General features: G+C 43.2%; 2 protein-coding genes across 4 annotated transcripts; one reads left to right on the forward strand and one right to left on the reverse strand.

Annotated features, from left to right (window-relative positions):
• Positions 1-784: 784 nt before the first annotated feature.
• Positions 785-8,822, reverse strand: slc2a8 (solute carrier family 2 member 8). The gene is made up of 10 exons (XM_035640226.2): positions 8,517-8,822; positions 7,466-7,628; positions 7,138-7,344; positions 6,505-6,604; positions 3,662-3,873; positions 3,383-3,532; positions 2,734-2,842; positions 2,406-2,567; positions 2,112-2,257; positions 785-1,801 (listed from the first exon to the last, which is right to left on the reverse strand). Exons 1-10 carry the CDS (start codon positions 8,609-8,611, stop codon positions 1,652-1,654), a joined length of 1,494 nt encoding a protein of 497 aa, XP_035496119.1. The 5' UTR covers positions 8,612-8,822; the 3' UTR covers positions 785-1,651.
• Positions 8,823-8,993: 171 nt separating this feature from the next.
• LOC118314087 (tetratricopeptide repeat protein 16) lies at positions 8,994-14,700 on the forward strand. Of its 3 annotated transcripts, none has more exons than XM_035640222.2 (12): positions 8,994-9,337; positions 10,048-10,187; positions 10,612-10,702; positions 10,786-10,923; positions 11,149-11,249; positions 11,367-11,496; positions 11,844-12,058; positions 12,128-12,432; positions 12,521-12,665; positions 12,794-12,959; positions 13,226-13,341; positions 13,482-14,700. In XM_035640222.2, exons 1-12 carry the CDS (start codon positions 9,308-9,310, stop codon positions 13,648-13,650), a joined length of 1,746 nt encoding a protein of 581 aa, XP_035496115.2. In that variant the 5' UTR covers positions 8,994-9,307; the 3' UTR covers positions 13,651-14,700. The 3 variants fall into 3 exon arrangements, with proteins under 3 accessions (XP_035496115.2, XP_035496117.2, XP_035496116.2); XM_035640224.2 differs by having other exon boundaries at positions 12,794-12,935; XM_035640223.2 differs by having other exon boundaries at positions 10,051-10,187.
• Positions 14,701-15,692: the final 992 nt, after the last annotated feature.

The following is a 15,692-nucleotide window of genomic DNA, read 5'->3' on the forward strand; positions in this document are numbered from 1 at the left end:
ACAACGCAATGTATATATATATCGTAATTTGCAACAACCTTCAAGGAAACAGGATTAAAAAAACATATATACCAACAACCAGTTGAGTCGGAGCAGTGCCAAGGAACGTCACGTGACACGACGCCAGTCTTCACTGGCATGCAGTTAACGCCTAACACCGGATAAAAACACTAAATATAAACTAAAATAAATGAATTATATATATGTATATATATATACATATATATATATGTATATATATATATATATATATATATATATATATATATATATATATATATATATATATATATATATATACGTACATATATATAAGGTGTAGACTTTCCAAATGTGTTATGTGAAGAAACAACAAAGATCAGATAGATGGCTGGTTGATATATAGATAGATATATAGATAGACGGATATATAGTTAGATAGCACACGTTGTGTTCTACAAACCTGTGATTTTATGGCATTATTAATTTTCATACACACACTTAGAAAGTTGCTGTGGAGCAACTGACACAAAGAGCTTCATTTGGTACTTTAAATAATTAGTAAATTATTAATTTCAAAAGAGCGGAACAATTTTATCATTATCATAGCAAAACAAACACCAAGAGATCATATATAGAAAATAAAAATTAAAAGAGTTGGATGATCACTATCTATCTAGTCACTTCTTCTGGCGCACATGGAATCAAATATATGGAAACATATAATTGATATAATTTCCTTTAGAAGAAAATTCCAAGAGAAAATCAATGACATTAGACTCACCCACATTCTTTCTACAGAGGCTTCACGGTTGTCAGTTGTTTTATTTTTTTGTGATTCTGTGACGACATACAATTACAATAACAGTCACTTCAGGGTGCGTTCGTTTCGTCATCAATGACACAACCCACATTTTTCTCCCTACAATTCTATAATTGTATAAAACATGCAAAGCATGATCTTTTTTTTTTATAAGATCTTTAAACATATTCCTCACGGAAAAAATCTTTTCACGATACAGAATTAACCATAAGAGGGAGAACTGTAACCACAACAAAAAGTACATGAAAAATGATTTTGTTTCCCCGAAACTATAATGCCACAACTTAAAGCTTAACTGTCTGTTTTTTTCGCAGGAGGATGGAAAATACAAACGTTTTACAACAACAACCTTAGAAAAGAGACTTAAAAGTTTAATTGGAATGAACCTTAATTACACCAAAGAAGGGAGACGTCTGAAACCTTCACCATGTCCAAGAAGTCCTGTCATACAAAAGAATTATAGTGCAATTGAAAACCTGCTCTCAGAGGAACTTTGCTGATCTGCGTGTGGAGACTAAGGAACAAGGTGAGTTACAGCAGCGCGGCCTGCAGGGGGCAGCGTGGAGCCGTGTTCCTGGAGGTAGAAGCATCTTGCGGCTCAGATGTTGTTGTTGGTTCATCTCCACCACTGAGGTCAGAGTTTCCCATCTCCTCACTGAGTGTCGCCCTCCTCGCAACCGAGCGCTTGAAAATTAGCCTTTTGTTTTATTCGGTTTTCAAAAACGCCCTTGGGATTATTATTTAGTTGCCATTTACTGGACACAAAAAACGGTATTTTATCAGATTCTTTGGACGACGAAACACGAGAGGATTTTTACGCCCCCGGCTGCCGCTTCAGTTCAGTTCAGCTCACGGACGCGACGACGCTCCTCTGAACGTGGCCTCGATCTGCTCCAGCGTCTTGCCCTTGGTTTCGGGGATGAAGGCAATGGTGAAGACGACGTTGAGGATGCACATGGAGGCGAACAACCAGAAGGTCCCGGCGCTGGTCAGAAGACTCTGTTACGTGGACACGGAAGGATCTCGGTCAAGTTCACAGAGGAAGAAAACACAAACAGGACTGTATATACGGGCTTTTGTTTATATACTTTTTTTTAAACTCTTTAATTGCTTTTTTATGTCTTTTAGTATTACCTTGTGTTTTTTGTATCTTGTCTTAATTATTTTTACATCACATGTAAAGAACGTTAAAGAGTTTTGTTGTACAAATGAACAAAAATCGAAATATATATTTTATTAATTATCAATAGGAATAGCGAACAAAGAAAACAAGTTAAAATCTTCACATTAGCACGTCGTTGAGACTCACCATCATATCTTGGAAGCTTTTGGTGACGAGGAACGCCATGCCCCAGTTGGTGAGGACGCAGACGGCGCTGGCGAACCCCCTCACGTTGACGGGGAAAATCTCCGACATGACGAGCCACGGGATCGGACCCCAACCCAGAGCGAAGCCTGAGGACGCAAAACGATGAGTCACGTGGCTTGACGGACTATGGACACACCCACAAATGAAGGGCTAAAATCATCTGCTCATCAGCCGATAGCTGAACTATCCGGTTGCCCATTTAAACAAAGGATCTGGGACTGGATCGGAGCTCACCTGCGATGAAGACCGCCATGCTGGCCAGGGCCAGCCAGGCCAGGTCGGCCTGGGGTTCCTCACTGGCCGCGCTCAAGAGGCCGAGCGAGACGCCGGCGTTCGGTTTGGTGATCAGGTAGAAGTAAACCCCGAAGGCGGCGTTGCTGATCACCATGGCGACACCTTGATTTTTTTATTGGTGGGAAGACGAACAGAAGCCGTCATGAACCATGGACGATTTTATTCATGTTTTGCACTGCGAGTGTATTTGGTCCATTGTCAACTCCTTGAAACTCAGCAAGAGTTTTTGATTCTTTGTCTTTATAAATTTAATGGTGAATGAAAGTACCTGAGATGATGAGAAGGACTTTCCTTCCGGCCTTGTCCATGATCAGCGCCGCCACCGCGGTGAAGACAACCTGAATCAGCCCCACGATCACCGACGCCAGGTCGCTCTCCTGAAAAACAGACAAAATGTTCACGTCTGTCAAAACTGTGTTTCCACCAACAAATAACAACAATAATTCTGCATCTTCATCCTTCAATGTATCACGTTTTATTCTTTAAATTTCAAAGCAATTCAGTCCCTTAGCAGTTCATATGGAAAGAGGGGCTAAATATGTGCAGATATATCTGTATCGGAATATTTTTACTTCCTAATATCGGTATCGGCATAGACGAAAATCTAATTAAGATCAATCTGAAGCTAATTTTGGTAAAATCATGATGAGGCCGCTGCTTTTAAGTCATTTATTTATCATAGAAAAAACTATGGGCCCAGTATTCTACCCTGTGGCACCCCACAAACCATGACTTTTGACTCTGCATTCTCATCAACCACCTGAGCTCGATTTGACAGGAATGAATGGAACTGAATCAAGTGTATCTGTGTTTTTCACCATATTTAACTGGAATCTGTGCAAGTTTGTCGATCCAGTTTTTGTTCCAAACTGAACATGTTTAAATAAATAACGCTTCAAAAAAACAACAACCCTCACCTTAAAATGTGCTTGTTCGAATATGTTCTCGGCGTAGAACATGATGGCGTTGATGCCCGTCATCTGCTGGAAGACCATCAGCATGACGCCGATCACCAGAGGCTTGTAGACGCCGGGGTCCTTCAGGTCGGACATACGCAAACCAGAGCTCTGAGCGAGAAGAGGAAAGACCGCAGCGGATGACATCAGGCCACGCAACAGTTCCCACTGACAAAACATTTCATCGTTTGGGGCCGTTTGACCCTTTGACCTGAGCAGTCTGGGGTATTTTTCACTCACCCGCTCCTGACAGGCGTCTGCGATGCGAGCGCACTCCCATTCGACGGGCGCGTCCGGTCCTCGCAGGAAGCGCAGAGCGTCCTCGGCCTCGCGCCTCTTGCCCTGGGATAGCAGGAACCGCGGCGTCTCGGGCATGAAGCACATGCAGACCATCAGCAGCGTCGGCGGGACGGAGCAGCAGATCGCCAGCCAGCGCCAGTCCAGGAAGAGACCTGCGGCAGACGTCGTTCGCATAGATACAGTCAATGAAGCAGTTGTTTTTTTGTTTGTGCGTGTCTCTCTACTTTGTGCTGGTTGTTCGGACACATTCAGAATCATTAGCACTATTGTCTGTGGCGTTAGCAGGTGGCTCATCTTCTATATAAGTCAAATGTATATTTTAAAGGCTCATTACCATAGTTTCGTTTTTCTTTATAGTGTAGCACATCATTAAAAAACATTAAAATATATAAAATTATAATAATAACATTAATATGATGAATTTGCAAAGTCCGGTCGACTTAACGGTTCCAACCAGCGACCACGAGTGGACGAGGGGAACCTTGACACAAGAGGAGCCTTGTCAGGTCAGGAGCCTCACGAACGTCTTCATCTGCTTGCGTCTAAAAATATTTTTTTCTGCTGATGCGATTGTTCCACTGAGTTTCCCACAATGACCTCAGTGTCGTGTTCTGGGCTGCACACGGTTCGTGACAAGAGAAGCAGATGAGGAGGAACGTTTCCTCATTTTGCATCAGGTTAGTCCAGATAAGAGATCGGCTTCTCTTCAGTGACAGGAGATTTTTCTAAAACTGTAAACGGATCTTTAGATAATGAAGTCATTTATTGGTCCCGTAGCCCTTCATCACAAATGACACAGCAACACACCGTCCCGTTGCCAAGCAGCGAATTTAGATGTTTTGTCCAGATTTTTTCGGAACAGTTGTCTCAGAGATTTCAGCCTCGATACAATGAATGAACCGTTTCCAGTTTTCCAGTGAAAAAATCTCTTTTACATTAATAATTCAAGTTCAAGATGTAGTTGGTTGTATTTGTGTATTAATTTTATTTATAGTTATTTATAAGAAAGTTTATGGTTAAAGTGTAAAATATCAAGCCTCAATTACATTTTGATAACAACAACGAATCATTGCCAAATGTTTTACTCTAAAATATATATAGATATATATATATATCTATATATATCTATATATATTGATATATATAGATATATATATCGTTATTAGAAATATTTTACTCCCTAATATCATAAAAATATTCACATCTTCTCAAATATTTCTCCTTAATTTTACGTGAAACAACTTCTTGTCTTTTTCTTTTTGAAATGTTTCTGAATCTTGGTTCTTTGTGATTATTTCCAGCTTCATATGAAAACAGTGTTGGTCTCAGACGTTAAGCTCCAAGGATCCAGCGTCAGTCGAGCTCTCGCCGTAAAAAGTTCTGTCATCTGAATTTATTTAACCACAAACTGATTTAATCTTTTACCTCATAGTTTTATATATATATATATACATATATATATATATATGTATGTATATATGTGTATATATATCGCAATTTGCAACAACCTTCAAGGAAACAGGATTAAAAAACCATATATACCAACAACCAGTTGAGTCGGAGCAGTGCCAAGGAACCTCAAACACCACGGGACGACCCGAGGTCACGTGACCCGGCGCCAGTCTTCACTGACATGCAGTTAACGAGATTAGCGCGAGAAGCAGCCGCGTTCACGCAGGTCCGAGCGGCGAGTGAGTGAGTGAGTGAGTGAGTGAGTGAGTCTGATCATATCAGAGGCCGACGGCGTCACGTGACGCCCTGATTCTGGTCCACTCTTCTTCACGACCTTTGAGTCCGGAGCTTTTATAAACAGCATATTATGTGACTCTGCTTTACCCAGAGCTCCTGTCATAGTGGTGGTTGTAGTAAGATTAACAACGTTGTAAACTGCCGTGGTAGTTTGGTCACCGAGTCAAAACTCTAGGCAGGGTTTAGTTTCTCTGGATCCAAGAGGAACAAACTCTCAGGAAACTGGCATTTTATAATTCTGTCTGTTTGTATCTCCTTATCTTTTATATCTTTATTCTTTTATAGGAGATGTTTTCACCCGTCTGTTGGTTCGTTTTGTTCGTCAGCAGGAGCTGCAACAGTTAATTGATTAATCGATTAGTAATCGATTACTTAATTAATCCCCAATTATTTTGAGTCAGAATTCTCTGATTTCAGCTTCTTAACTGTGAATATTCTCTGGTTTCTTTGCTCCTCTGTGACAGTAAGCAGAATATCTTTTGGTGTGTGGACAAAACAAAACATCATCTTGTGGTTTAGGGAAACACAATCGACATTTTTCACCATTTCATGGACCAAACAACTCATCGATTAAACAATCCACAGATGAATCGACAGTGAAACTAATCTGTAGTTGCAGCCCAAGATTACACACAAAAGACTCCCTGAACAGATTTCCAGTAAACCCGGTGGATCAGATGGAACACGGAGCGGGAGAGAGAGAATCCATTAGACTGCGAGTTTGTACGTCTCCAGACATTTTCTCTGATTTCCCAGTGACACTGTGGCAGATTCGTCGCGGCCTGATTGAATTTAAGGAGGAATGTGCTCTAGTGTAGCGACGGGTCAAATTGCTGGATGTTGTAAAAAATTCAACGTTGCATAATTTGACGGCCTTGTGGGACATTTTGCCCCATGCGCAGGTCTGCTCAGGATCCACAAACTCCCACAGAACTTTGTTTTTATCGTCTCCTTTTTCTTTCTCTCATGTTCAACTGACTGTTGAACATGAAATGTACAGTATAAACCCCCGATCAATCGGAGCTCTTACATACCTGCCAGATAAACTCCCATGATGCCGAGCACCACCATGAGCTGCACACAGGAGCCCAGCGTCCCGCGGACTCGCTCGTGCGCCATCTCCGAGATATAAAGCTGCGGTGAGAGAAGATCTCAGGCATTTTAGTCATAGAAACATTATCGTTTGTCCAGAACACTGGTTAATTATATATTTTGTTTTAAATATATGTTGATAACTTTCCTGTTTAACTGATTTATTGATTAATTGTTTGGCAAATAAAACCGAAGAAATTACTTTTGTCTTTTTTTCAATATTCTAAAATCCAAATGTTTTCAATTTACAATAAGACAGAACACAGAAACCGGGAAAAAAAAGTCAGGCAATTCCCCTTTATAAATAATGTATTGATTAATTGATGATCAAAAAAGTTGCTACTGCTAAAGTCGTTCATCTTGAAAAGTAATTTTTATCTTGTGTCAACGTGACCTTGAAAAGAAAACTCAGCTCTGCCGACATTCCTGTGAAAATACCACAGATACTGTAGGAAGGAAATTGACCTTTGACCTTCTGGCTGATCACATCATAGTTAATCAGATTATCAGTGTGACTGTCTGTGGTGGTGTTGGCGCTGGATCACAAACAGTGGGAGTAAAACTGTGCTTCTCACCGGCACGACGAGCGACGTGACCCCGCTGGCGAGGCCGGTGAGCACGCGGCCGGCGTAGAGCATCCACACGTTCTGCGCCGCGATGATGACGGTGAAGCCGAAGACGAACGGCAGCGAGCAGAACATCAGGGTGAGCTTCCTGCCGATCTTGTCCACCAGCCAACCGCCCAGGAGGCCGCCGACCGCCGCCCCCATCGCCACGATGGACTGAGAGGATCACAGAGCGCACGAGTTCAGGAAACCACAAAAAAAAACCTAAACACACTTCATTGATTTTGTTTTCGAGTTAATATATATATATATATATAGTGTCGTCACGACGTCATACCCCGAACCAGGAAGCCTGGACATTGTCGAGCCGCAGCCGTGGGTCGGCGATGTGCGTGAGCTCGGGGAGGGCCGGCGAGCTGTAGCCCAGCACGAAGCCGAAGCTCATGGGACCCAGGACGGACGCCAACGTCGCCAGGTACAACTTCCTGTTCTGCACTTTGCTGCGGAGAAGAAGAAGAAAGAAGAGGCCATTGACGTCACCGCAAACTTGAACTGTTGATCAGATCAGACAAACTCCTGTGAGAACTGGTGATGGACAGTTTCCACGGTGATCTGAGGGAGTGGAACGAGTCTCTGAACCTCCCGGTCACACTGGTTTGTTCTTCCTCTTTTTGTTTTGCGGCTGACACGATTGGACCAAACAGTTCATGTGACACACACACGCTAGGAAGACAATATTTATAACATTGGAATCAAGAGAACTTTCTTTAACTTTAACAAGAAGAAAAAAGAATACTTAAGTCAAGTATAAATAGTGTTATCGTGCTATGGTTCCAACATCCCATATCACTACATAGTCACTATATAATAATAACAATAATAATAATAATAATAAGCCCCTAATAAGCTAGTCAGTAAAATACATTGATTAAACTGAGAAGCAGAATCTCGCTTGATATATAATCCAACACCCGGGACAATAAAATGATCATTCAACCGTGACAGACTGGGTTAGGTTTGTTTTACATAGAGTTTGTTTTCAAGTTAAGTTTATTTTAAGATTTAGTTTGTTTCTGGGTTAAGTTTGTTTTACGTAAAGTTTCTTTTCCAGTAAGTTTATTTTCAAGTTAAGTTTATTTTACATGAAGTTTGTTTTCAAGTTAAGTTCATTTTTAGGTTTAGTTTGTTTTCAAGTTAAGTTTATTTTACATGAAGTTTGTTTTCAAGTTAAGTTCATTTTTAGGTTTAGTTTGTTTTCAAGTTAAGTTTATTTTACATGAAGTTTGTTTTCAAGCTAAGTTTGTTATTTGAAAACGATTGGATCGATCGACAAGGCGCATTCACGGTGTGTAGTTAAACCCAGTATCTGAGAGTCTTTGTGCTCCGACCTCAGATAAACGTCCTGCTCCGACTCGCGTCCCGCGGGATCCTGCTCCGCACCTTCCGCGTCCAGCAGCCGCCTCCTCTCGCTCGGCTCGTCCATACCGGCGCCGGTGTCTCTGTCCCGAGACTCGTTTCTTCTTTCCTCTCCTTCCTCGTTCCACCTCTCGCGTGTCCCGGCCTCAGACGGACACCACACACACGAAGGACAGGATGTTCAGAATCACAGGAGGCCGTGAAGCGGACATCGGACTCGGCCTGGCCCTTGACTCGCTGCCGGAGCTGTCGGCGAGTCTCTGCTCTTCTTCCTCCTCCTCCGGACGAGTACACACAAGTCTGCTTTGTCAACAATTCAGTCAGCTGATCGCCGAGCTCCGCCTTGTGCTTCCTGGGTTGTTGTTGCTTTCGAAATAAAACTACTTCCGGTCGCTGTCGGAACAGAGGTTGAGCCTCAGGACGGTCGTCGTGTCCTAAACTGAAAATATAACCAGAAACAAAGTAGTTAACTTATCGTTGTGACGACGATCACGTAGATATTAATAAGAAAATGTAAGTTTACATCAAACATCGTTAAAACGCTATTGACGCCATTCCGTCCGGGGTGGAAACGACACCGGAAGAGACGGAGAGGGAATCATCTGAGTCGAGTTTACAAAATAAAAGCCTCTGTGTGTGGAACTTGGTTTCCATGGCCACAACCAGATTTTAACCAACATGACACAGAAACTTTAAACTTGCAGTGAAGTAAAAAAAAAAGTGGATGTAAAATCAGCTTAAATCAGCTGTTTGAGCGACAACAATGGAAACTGAGGAGAAAACTGACAATACGGTAAAATATATATTTAAAAACATTTTGTTACTTGAATTTTAAAATGCGTTTAAATTAGTAAGGCTTTAAATCTGAGGCTGTTTGAATTATCTTTATTTTATTTATTTGCAGAATAAACGTCACTGTGGAACGTTTAATTTTAAACTTTTAATTTAATTAAACTTGTTTGCACAACGACACTATAGTATCATGTGAATTCTTTATTCTGCGGTTTACATTTTTATCTCAGTATTTCTATAAATTGTTCTATTCCTGAGTAACATGAGTTTTTGATTATATTATTCGTATAATATGATTTATATTATAATTGTCATGTGGACTCAATTGTCTCGCAATATGTGTACGTAACAAATTAATGTTGAAAAATGGAAAATTTTGATTAGACCCAACCAGATCCTTTGAGACTTCATTTCAAACATTTAAAATATTGTTGTTATTGTTTTTATGAATTTAAATAAGTGCAATTCTCAAACAGGAAATTATCCTGGAAAAAAACACAAACACAAAAACCCCACAAGGCTTTTAGATTAGTAGACATAACTGTACTGTACCCTGAACTTCATAACAAACACACTAGTTTTGTTTAGAGTTATAAGTAAAAATTGTGTTGATTGTCAGTTGAATCGTCCCGGTGTTGAGAGTTTATATCCCTCAGGAAAACCCAAATAATTCTGTATTTAATATTAACTCATTGTCGTTTGGTCATCCAGCAGCGGTCAGAGCAGCAGGGTTTGGTGGACGAGGCCCGGAGAAAAGAAAACAACACCTCCAAGGAGGCTCCAGGGGGGAAACGTCCTCAGAGATCCCACCCGCAGGGGAGCGCCATCGTCCAGAGCAAGGCCGCGGAGCAGTGAGAACCATGAGGGAAATAAAAATAAAAACATATTGTCAGTGTGATGGGGAAAAAAATGGTGCAGTTGAATCAGGGAGACGGAGATCGTGGATGAGTAGTTATTACAAAGAGTTCAATATATTGAGGAGATTTCTGGTTCATTACACACATCAACAGGTGGTCAGTGCATGGTGTTACTCTGGGTTGTATTCATCTCCTGAATAATCTCGTCATCAAACAGACAGAATGTCTGTCTCCATAGAAACGCTCCGTCTCTGTCTCAGTACATTTAGGACAAAGGGCCACCGACCTTGTAACCACACTCACCATTCTCAGAGTCTACTGTGTCAGTAGGATCATGGAAGGATTGTAAAAGAAACATTTGCTGCATTTTCAGGGTTGAATAACATTTTATGACACTTTTATCTTCATTTTTTTGCAGTTACTCACATGGAGAAGATGCCACGGGAAGGTTCCAGTACGAGAAGGCCGTGATCTGCTTCTCTAAAGCCGCCACGCTGCAGCCACATCAGGTGATGGACGTGAAGTTTCACATGTAGAAAAACGTTCCTGTGTTGCCCTGGTAACCTCTGCTGTGGCGCGCGTTTTTTCCCAGACTCGGCTGTTCGCGGCTCAGGCGGAGGCCTACCTGCAGCTCTGTGACTTCCAGTCAGCGGCAGCCTGCTATCAAAAGGCCTGTCTGCTGGAGCCCGGAGCTTTCAGCGGCCGCTTGGCCTTCATCTACTACCTGCAGGTAAAAGTCTCTACAGCGCCCCCCTGAGTTCTGACTTGGTTTTTTTGCCTCTGTATGTGTGTGTGTTTGTGTGTGTGTGTGTGTGTGAACAAAATAACTCGGCAACACATGGATGGATTTTCAGATAACTTGGTTGGAATGTGACCTGGGAGTTTATCTCCAGATGATTGCATGAACATGGTTCTGGGCCTTGAAACAATTGATTCTGTTTCCTGTCCTTCTCAGGGCCAGTGTTTGTTCGACCGAGGTCTTTTCCCCGAGGCTCTGGAGGCCGTCAGCAGAGCGGCCGGGGTGGCGCCCGGCTGCAGGGCCCACGCAGTGAGAAGGTGATGAGCCCGCGAGGAAAAAAATATTCTGCTTATCTGTAGAAACACAAATATTTAGATTCTATTTCTGTGCCACATGAATGTTCGTTGATGTGCTCGTTGTGCTGCGGTTCCCAGCCTGGTCTGTCTGGCAGCGGCAGGTCGCCACGCCGACTGTCTGAAGTTGGTCAACGACTGGATGGCGTCTGATGGCGCGACCTCCGACCTTCTCGTCCTCAGAGCCCGACTGCACAGACGACTCCACCAGGTCTCAGCTGCGGGAGCATCGACCCTTCACCCCTCAGCCACTTACAGCTGATGATGTAGAGAATTAATAACAGAAAGATAATCAGAAAGTCAATCCAGTGCAAAAAAACCCCCCACTGAATAAAGGAGAGTCACCTTCAACATCAGTGTTTCACAGACACGGGGCGTCTCTACGGTGGCCCTGAGGTGCAAATCACAACAGCAAAATAAAAAAAACACAGGGCAAATCTAGTTTATTACAAATTTACATCAAAGGACTTTACCGCAGAGACTAAAATGAAGTGTATCTTCATTTTTTATTATTATTATCTGTAAAGGCACAGTGACCTCCTTTTCCCTCCTGTCCAGACGTCCCGGTGTCACCAGGACGTGAGGTCGGCGTTGGCGTTGAACCCGACGTGCCCGGAGGCCGGAGCGCTGCTGCTGCAGCTGCGGCGGGCCGCTGAACGGGCGCGGCAGCGGGCGGTGGGCCGAGCCGTGTCGGGCCGGCTGTCCGAGGCCGTCTGCGAGATCGACGTGGCTCTGGAGAACTGTCCGCACGACGCTCGCCTCTACCTGTTCAGGTGAGTCCCGCCCCCCCGGAACCATTTGCCAAGGTTACAGTAACTCCAACCTTGGTGTGGTTCCATCAGAGGGATTCTCTACCGGCGTCTGAAAGACTTCACCGCCGCCATCGAGGACCTGGTCCAGGCGGTGGAGCTGAGCGAGGGGGCAGGGGAGGAGCAGCAGGAGGTCAGGGGTCAGGCGGAGGCCCGAGACGGGGAGGACGACGAGCAGCGCTCTCTGGAGGAGGAGGCGGAGTTCCAGCTGGTACTCACCTACAACGACTTCGCCGTCCAGTGCTTCGGCCGAGGCCTGTTCGCAGAAGCTGCTCTGCTGCTCAACAAGGCCGTCGACGAGGAGAAGGGCCAGGCCGGCCTGTACCTGAACCGAGGAGGTGTGTGTGTGTGTGTGTGTGTCCTGATTGACTGACGCTGACGTCAGACCAGGTGAGGTGTAAATATTAAACTGTGTGTGTGTGTCAGACTGTTTCTTCAAGCAGGGCGAGTGGTCTTACGCTCTGGCCGACTACCAGCAGGCCGAGGAGATGATGCGGCCCGACGACCCGGCTGTCCGGCGGCGCCTCGCTGTCCTGCACAACACGTTGGGCTCACTCCACTTCCAGGACGGGTCAGAGACACACACACGCACGCACACACACACACACACACACACACACACACACACACACACACACACACACACACACACACACACACACACTCACTCACAGATAATGCGTGTGTGTGTGTCTGCAGGCGTTTCCAGGAGGCGGCGGACATGTTTTCTGTCGCCGTCCGGTACGACCCCTCCGCGGGTCGGTACTACGAGAACAGAGCCCGGAGCTTGAGACGGGTCGGGAACCCGGTGGGAGCCAGACGGGACCTGATCCGAACTCTGGTGCTGGATCCGACCAGCCAGGAGGTCCGAGTGTCGCCACGCCTCCTTTTGATATTTCACTTTGGTCGACATGTGCATCTCAAAATATTAGAACATTGCGGAAAAAGTTACAGTTTCAGGAGTTGGATATTTCTGTATTTTAGATCCTTTTTTTGATCGATCCCAGGAAATATTCAAATATTTTGAGATACTAGATTTTTGATTTTCCTGAGCTGAGACGTAATCATCGAAAAAAATAAACTGAAAGTATTTGTGTGTGTGTGTGTGTGTGTGTGTGTGTGTGCGTACAGCTGCCTCCTATGCTCACGGACCTGTTCCCCGGTCGCAGTGCGTCTGATGTTCTGTCCAGTCCAGCAGGACAAGAGGTCAGAGGTCAGCTGACGGCCTCCGTCTCCGAGCAACAAAGGTCAGGAAGTCACGGTTAACGTCACGCAACTGAATAACTCTAAAACAACAAAACGATAATGTTGAGTAAATTACATTATTGATGAAGGTGAATGTTTTTATTGTGTGTGTGTGTGTGTGTGTGTGTGTGTGTTTTCTCAGACTGAGTGAGAAGGTGACGCCTCTGACCAATGAGGCCGCGGCGAGTCGGTCACGTGACCCGGCGGCGGCGGGGGAGGAGCCGAGGTCGTGCGTCGACCAGCAGGAGGCGGGGCTCACTGTGAGGAGCCTCCTGCAGGCGCTGATGGGAAAACCATCAGAGCGGTTCTGACCCAGTTTCATCACTGGTGACGATCAGTCAGGTCACACAAACTGACACTGATGGGACAGAACAACGGGTCTAGAAACCTATTCCTAAAACCTCCACAAACAAAAAACAAAAACCTGTGGTATTGTCCTTTAATTCAGGATGCTGTGATGTTCTGAGGCCAGTAGGTGGCGGCAGAGACACAGTGTTTCAGTGTGATGGTGATTCTGATTTCATGAGATTTAAAAGGTTTGACTCTTTTTGAACTTTAGACACACACACACACACACACACACACACACACACACAGTTGGACAGTTCAAGGACATTTTTCACAGGCAGAGTTAAACCGTCCTGAGTGTGTGTGTGTGTGTGTGTGTGTGTGTGTGTGTGTGTGTGTGTGTGTGTGTGTGTGAGAGAGACACCTGATTTACACTGTTGAATAAAATGATACTAAACTGATGCAGATCAGTTGATTCTAGACACAAAAAATAATAATACATTTTAATCTTCAATAATTCGTACAAGTCAAATCATCTGCATGAAAGGAAGAGAAGAGTACATGTCAGTTTTCTTTTCTTTTTAAAACTCATACGTCTGATGTTTCTGAACCAGGGTGATGATCTGAGTAACGTCGACCGTTTGGACAGAAGCTTAATGTGAAATGAAACATTTCTAAAGAATAAGAGAAGAAGAAGTGAGGTTACACACAGAGTAATATCCCAAATAAGAAAACTCCAAGATCTCCAAGACTAAATAAAGTATATTTAAGATAAAAGTAATTACATATTCCCCGAGATTAAAGTTGTAAAAAATTTTACTTGGGAAAAAAACAGGATATTATTTGAGATTAAAGTCGAAAAAAACTAAACACAATAAAAAACTAAACCTTTAAAGTTCTTTACGATTTCCAACTTTACTCAAGCAAACTTTCCCCTTTTTATTATAAATATATTAATCAAGAGATCATATTTTGTTCAAATGAATAAATATTATTTCATATTTACAATGTTCTTGTCCAACATGTTGGTTCAATGTTCCCTGAATAAATAACGACACAGACGCTCATTTGAACTGTTGTTTAATTGAAATACACGTCAGTACCATTTTCTTTTACAGTTTATTATCGACAAGTACACAATCTCCATACTTTGGTTTTGTACAAAGAGGTATCAGTTATATATAATAAAAACAAACAGTACACAGTCGTGAAAAAGGAGACATAACACGTACACGTCTGAATACGTCTCAGCCATACTTCAAGTGTCAGGAATCCGTCCGCATCAGGAGCGTCACCGTACATGAAAATAATGTGCTATGACTAATAAATATGCTTCCACAACCTGCGGGCGCGTCGGCACGGCGCCAAACTACAGGGCTGGAACGGGAATGTACGTCTTTTCTCTTTTAGTTAAAACTTCCTGTTGGGGCCATGCCAGACGCCACACTGTAACACACTTAAATAAGATTTCATAAACAGTATCTGTGTTTTAAAAGTTCTAGCCATGCAGTATATTCAGTTTGAGGAAATAATTTAATGGATGTTCTTTAAAGGATGAAGGTCAGCTGAACTCGGACTGTATCAGAAAATAATATCTTAACTTTCTATCTCTGTTACACAAATCCAATCGATTATGAATCAGTGACAGTTTCTCTTTGTCAGTTCGCATCACGTCAGCTAAAAATAAACATTTTTGAAGAATTGAAATGTAAAAAAATTTATGAATTAACATTTTTAACGGTAAATTCCAATTTAATTTCAAATTAACCTCGTCAGATGTTTTCGGGAAAGAACAATATCATTTTTTACCTCAGGCCGAGGAGGTAACGTTGTTTGAGACAAGAACCACATACAGTATTTCTATGAATCTTGGTGGAAAGACGGAACATGGGCCACGAAAGAATCTGTACAATTTTGGAGCGGATCCAGGAATTTTAAAAAAATCTCATTTAAGCCCCAGTGTAAAATTTTTGTTATTTACTGGCGGCATCTGGGGACACTTTATGGCGGCGCACCGCTGATTCCGTTTCCTGTTTCCGTCAATGTCTGAAAATTCAACGTGAAC

This window comes from Scophthalmus maximus, chromosome 19 (assembly GCF_022379125.1).
Source record: "Scophthalmus maximus strain ysfricsl-2021 chromosome 19, ASM2237912v1, whole genome shotgun sequence".
In the NCBI taxonomy this organism is placed as follows: domain Eukaryota; kingdom Metazoa; phylum Chordata; class Actinopteri; order Pleuronectiformes; family Scophthalmidae; genus Scophthalmus; species Scophthalmus maximus.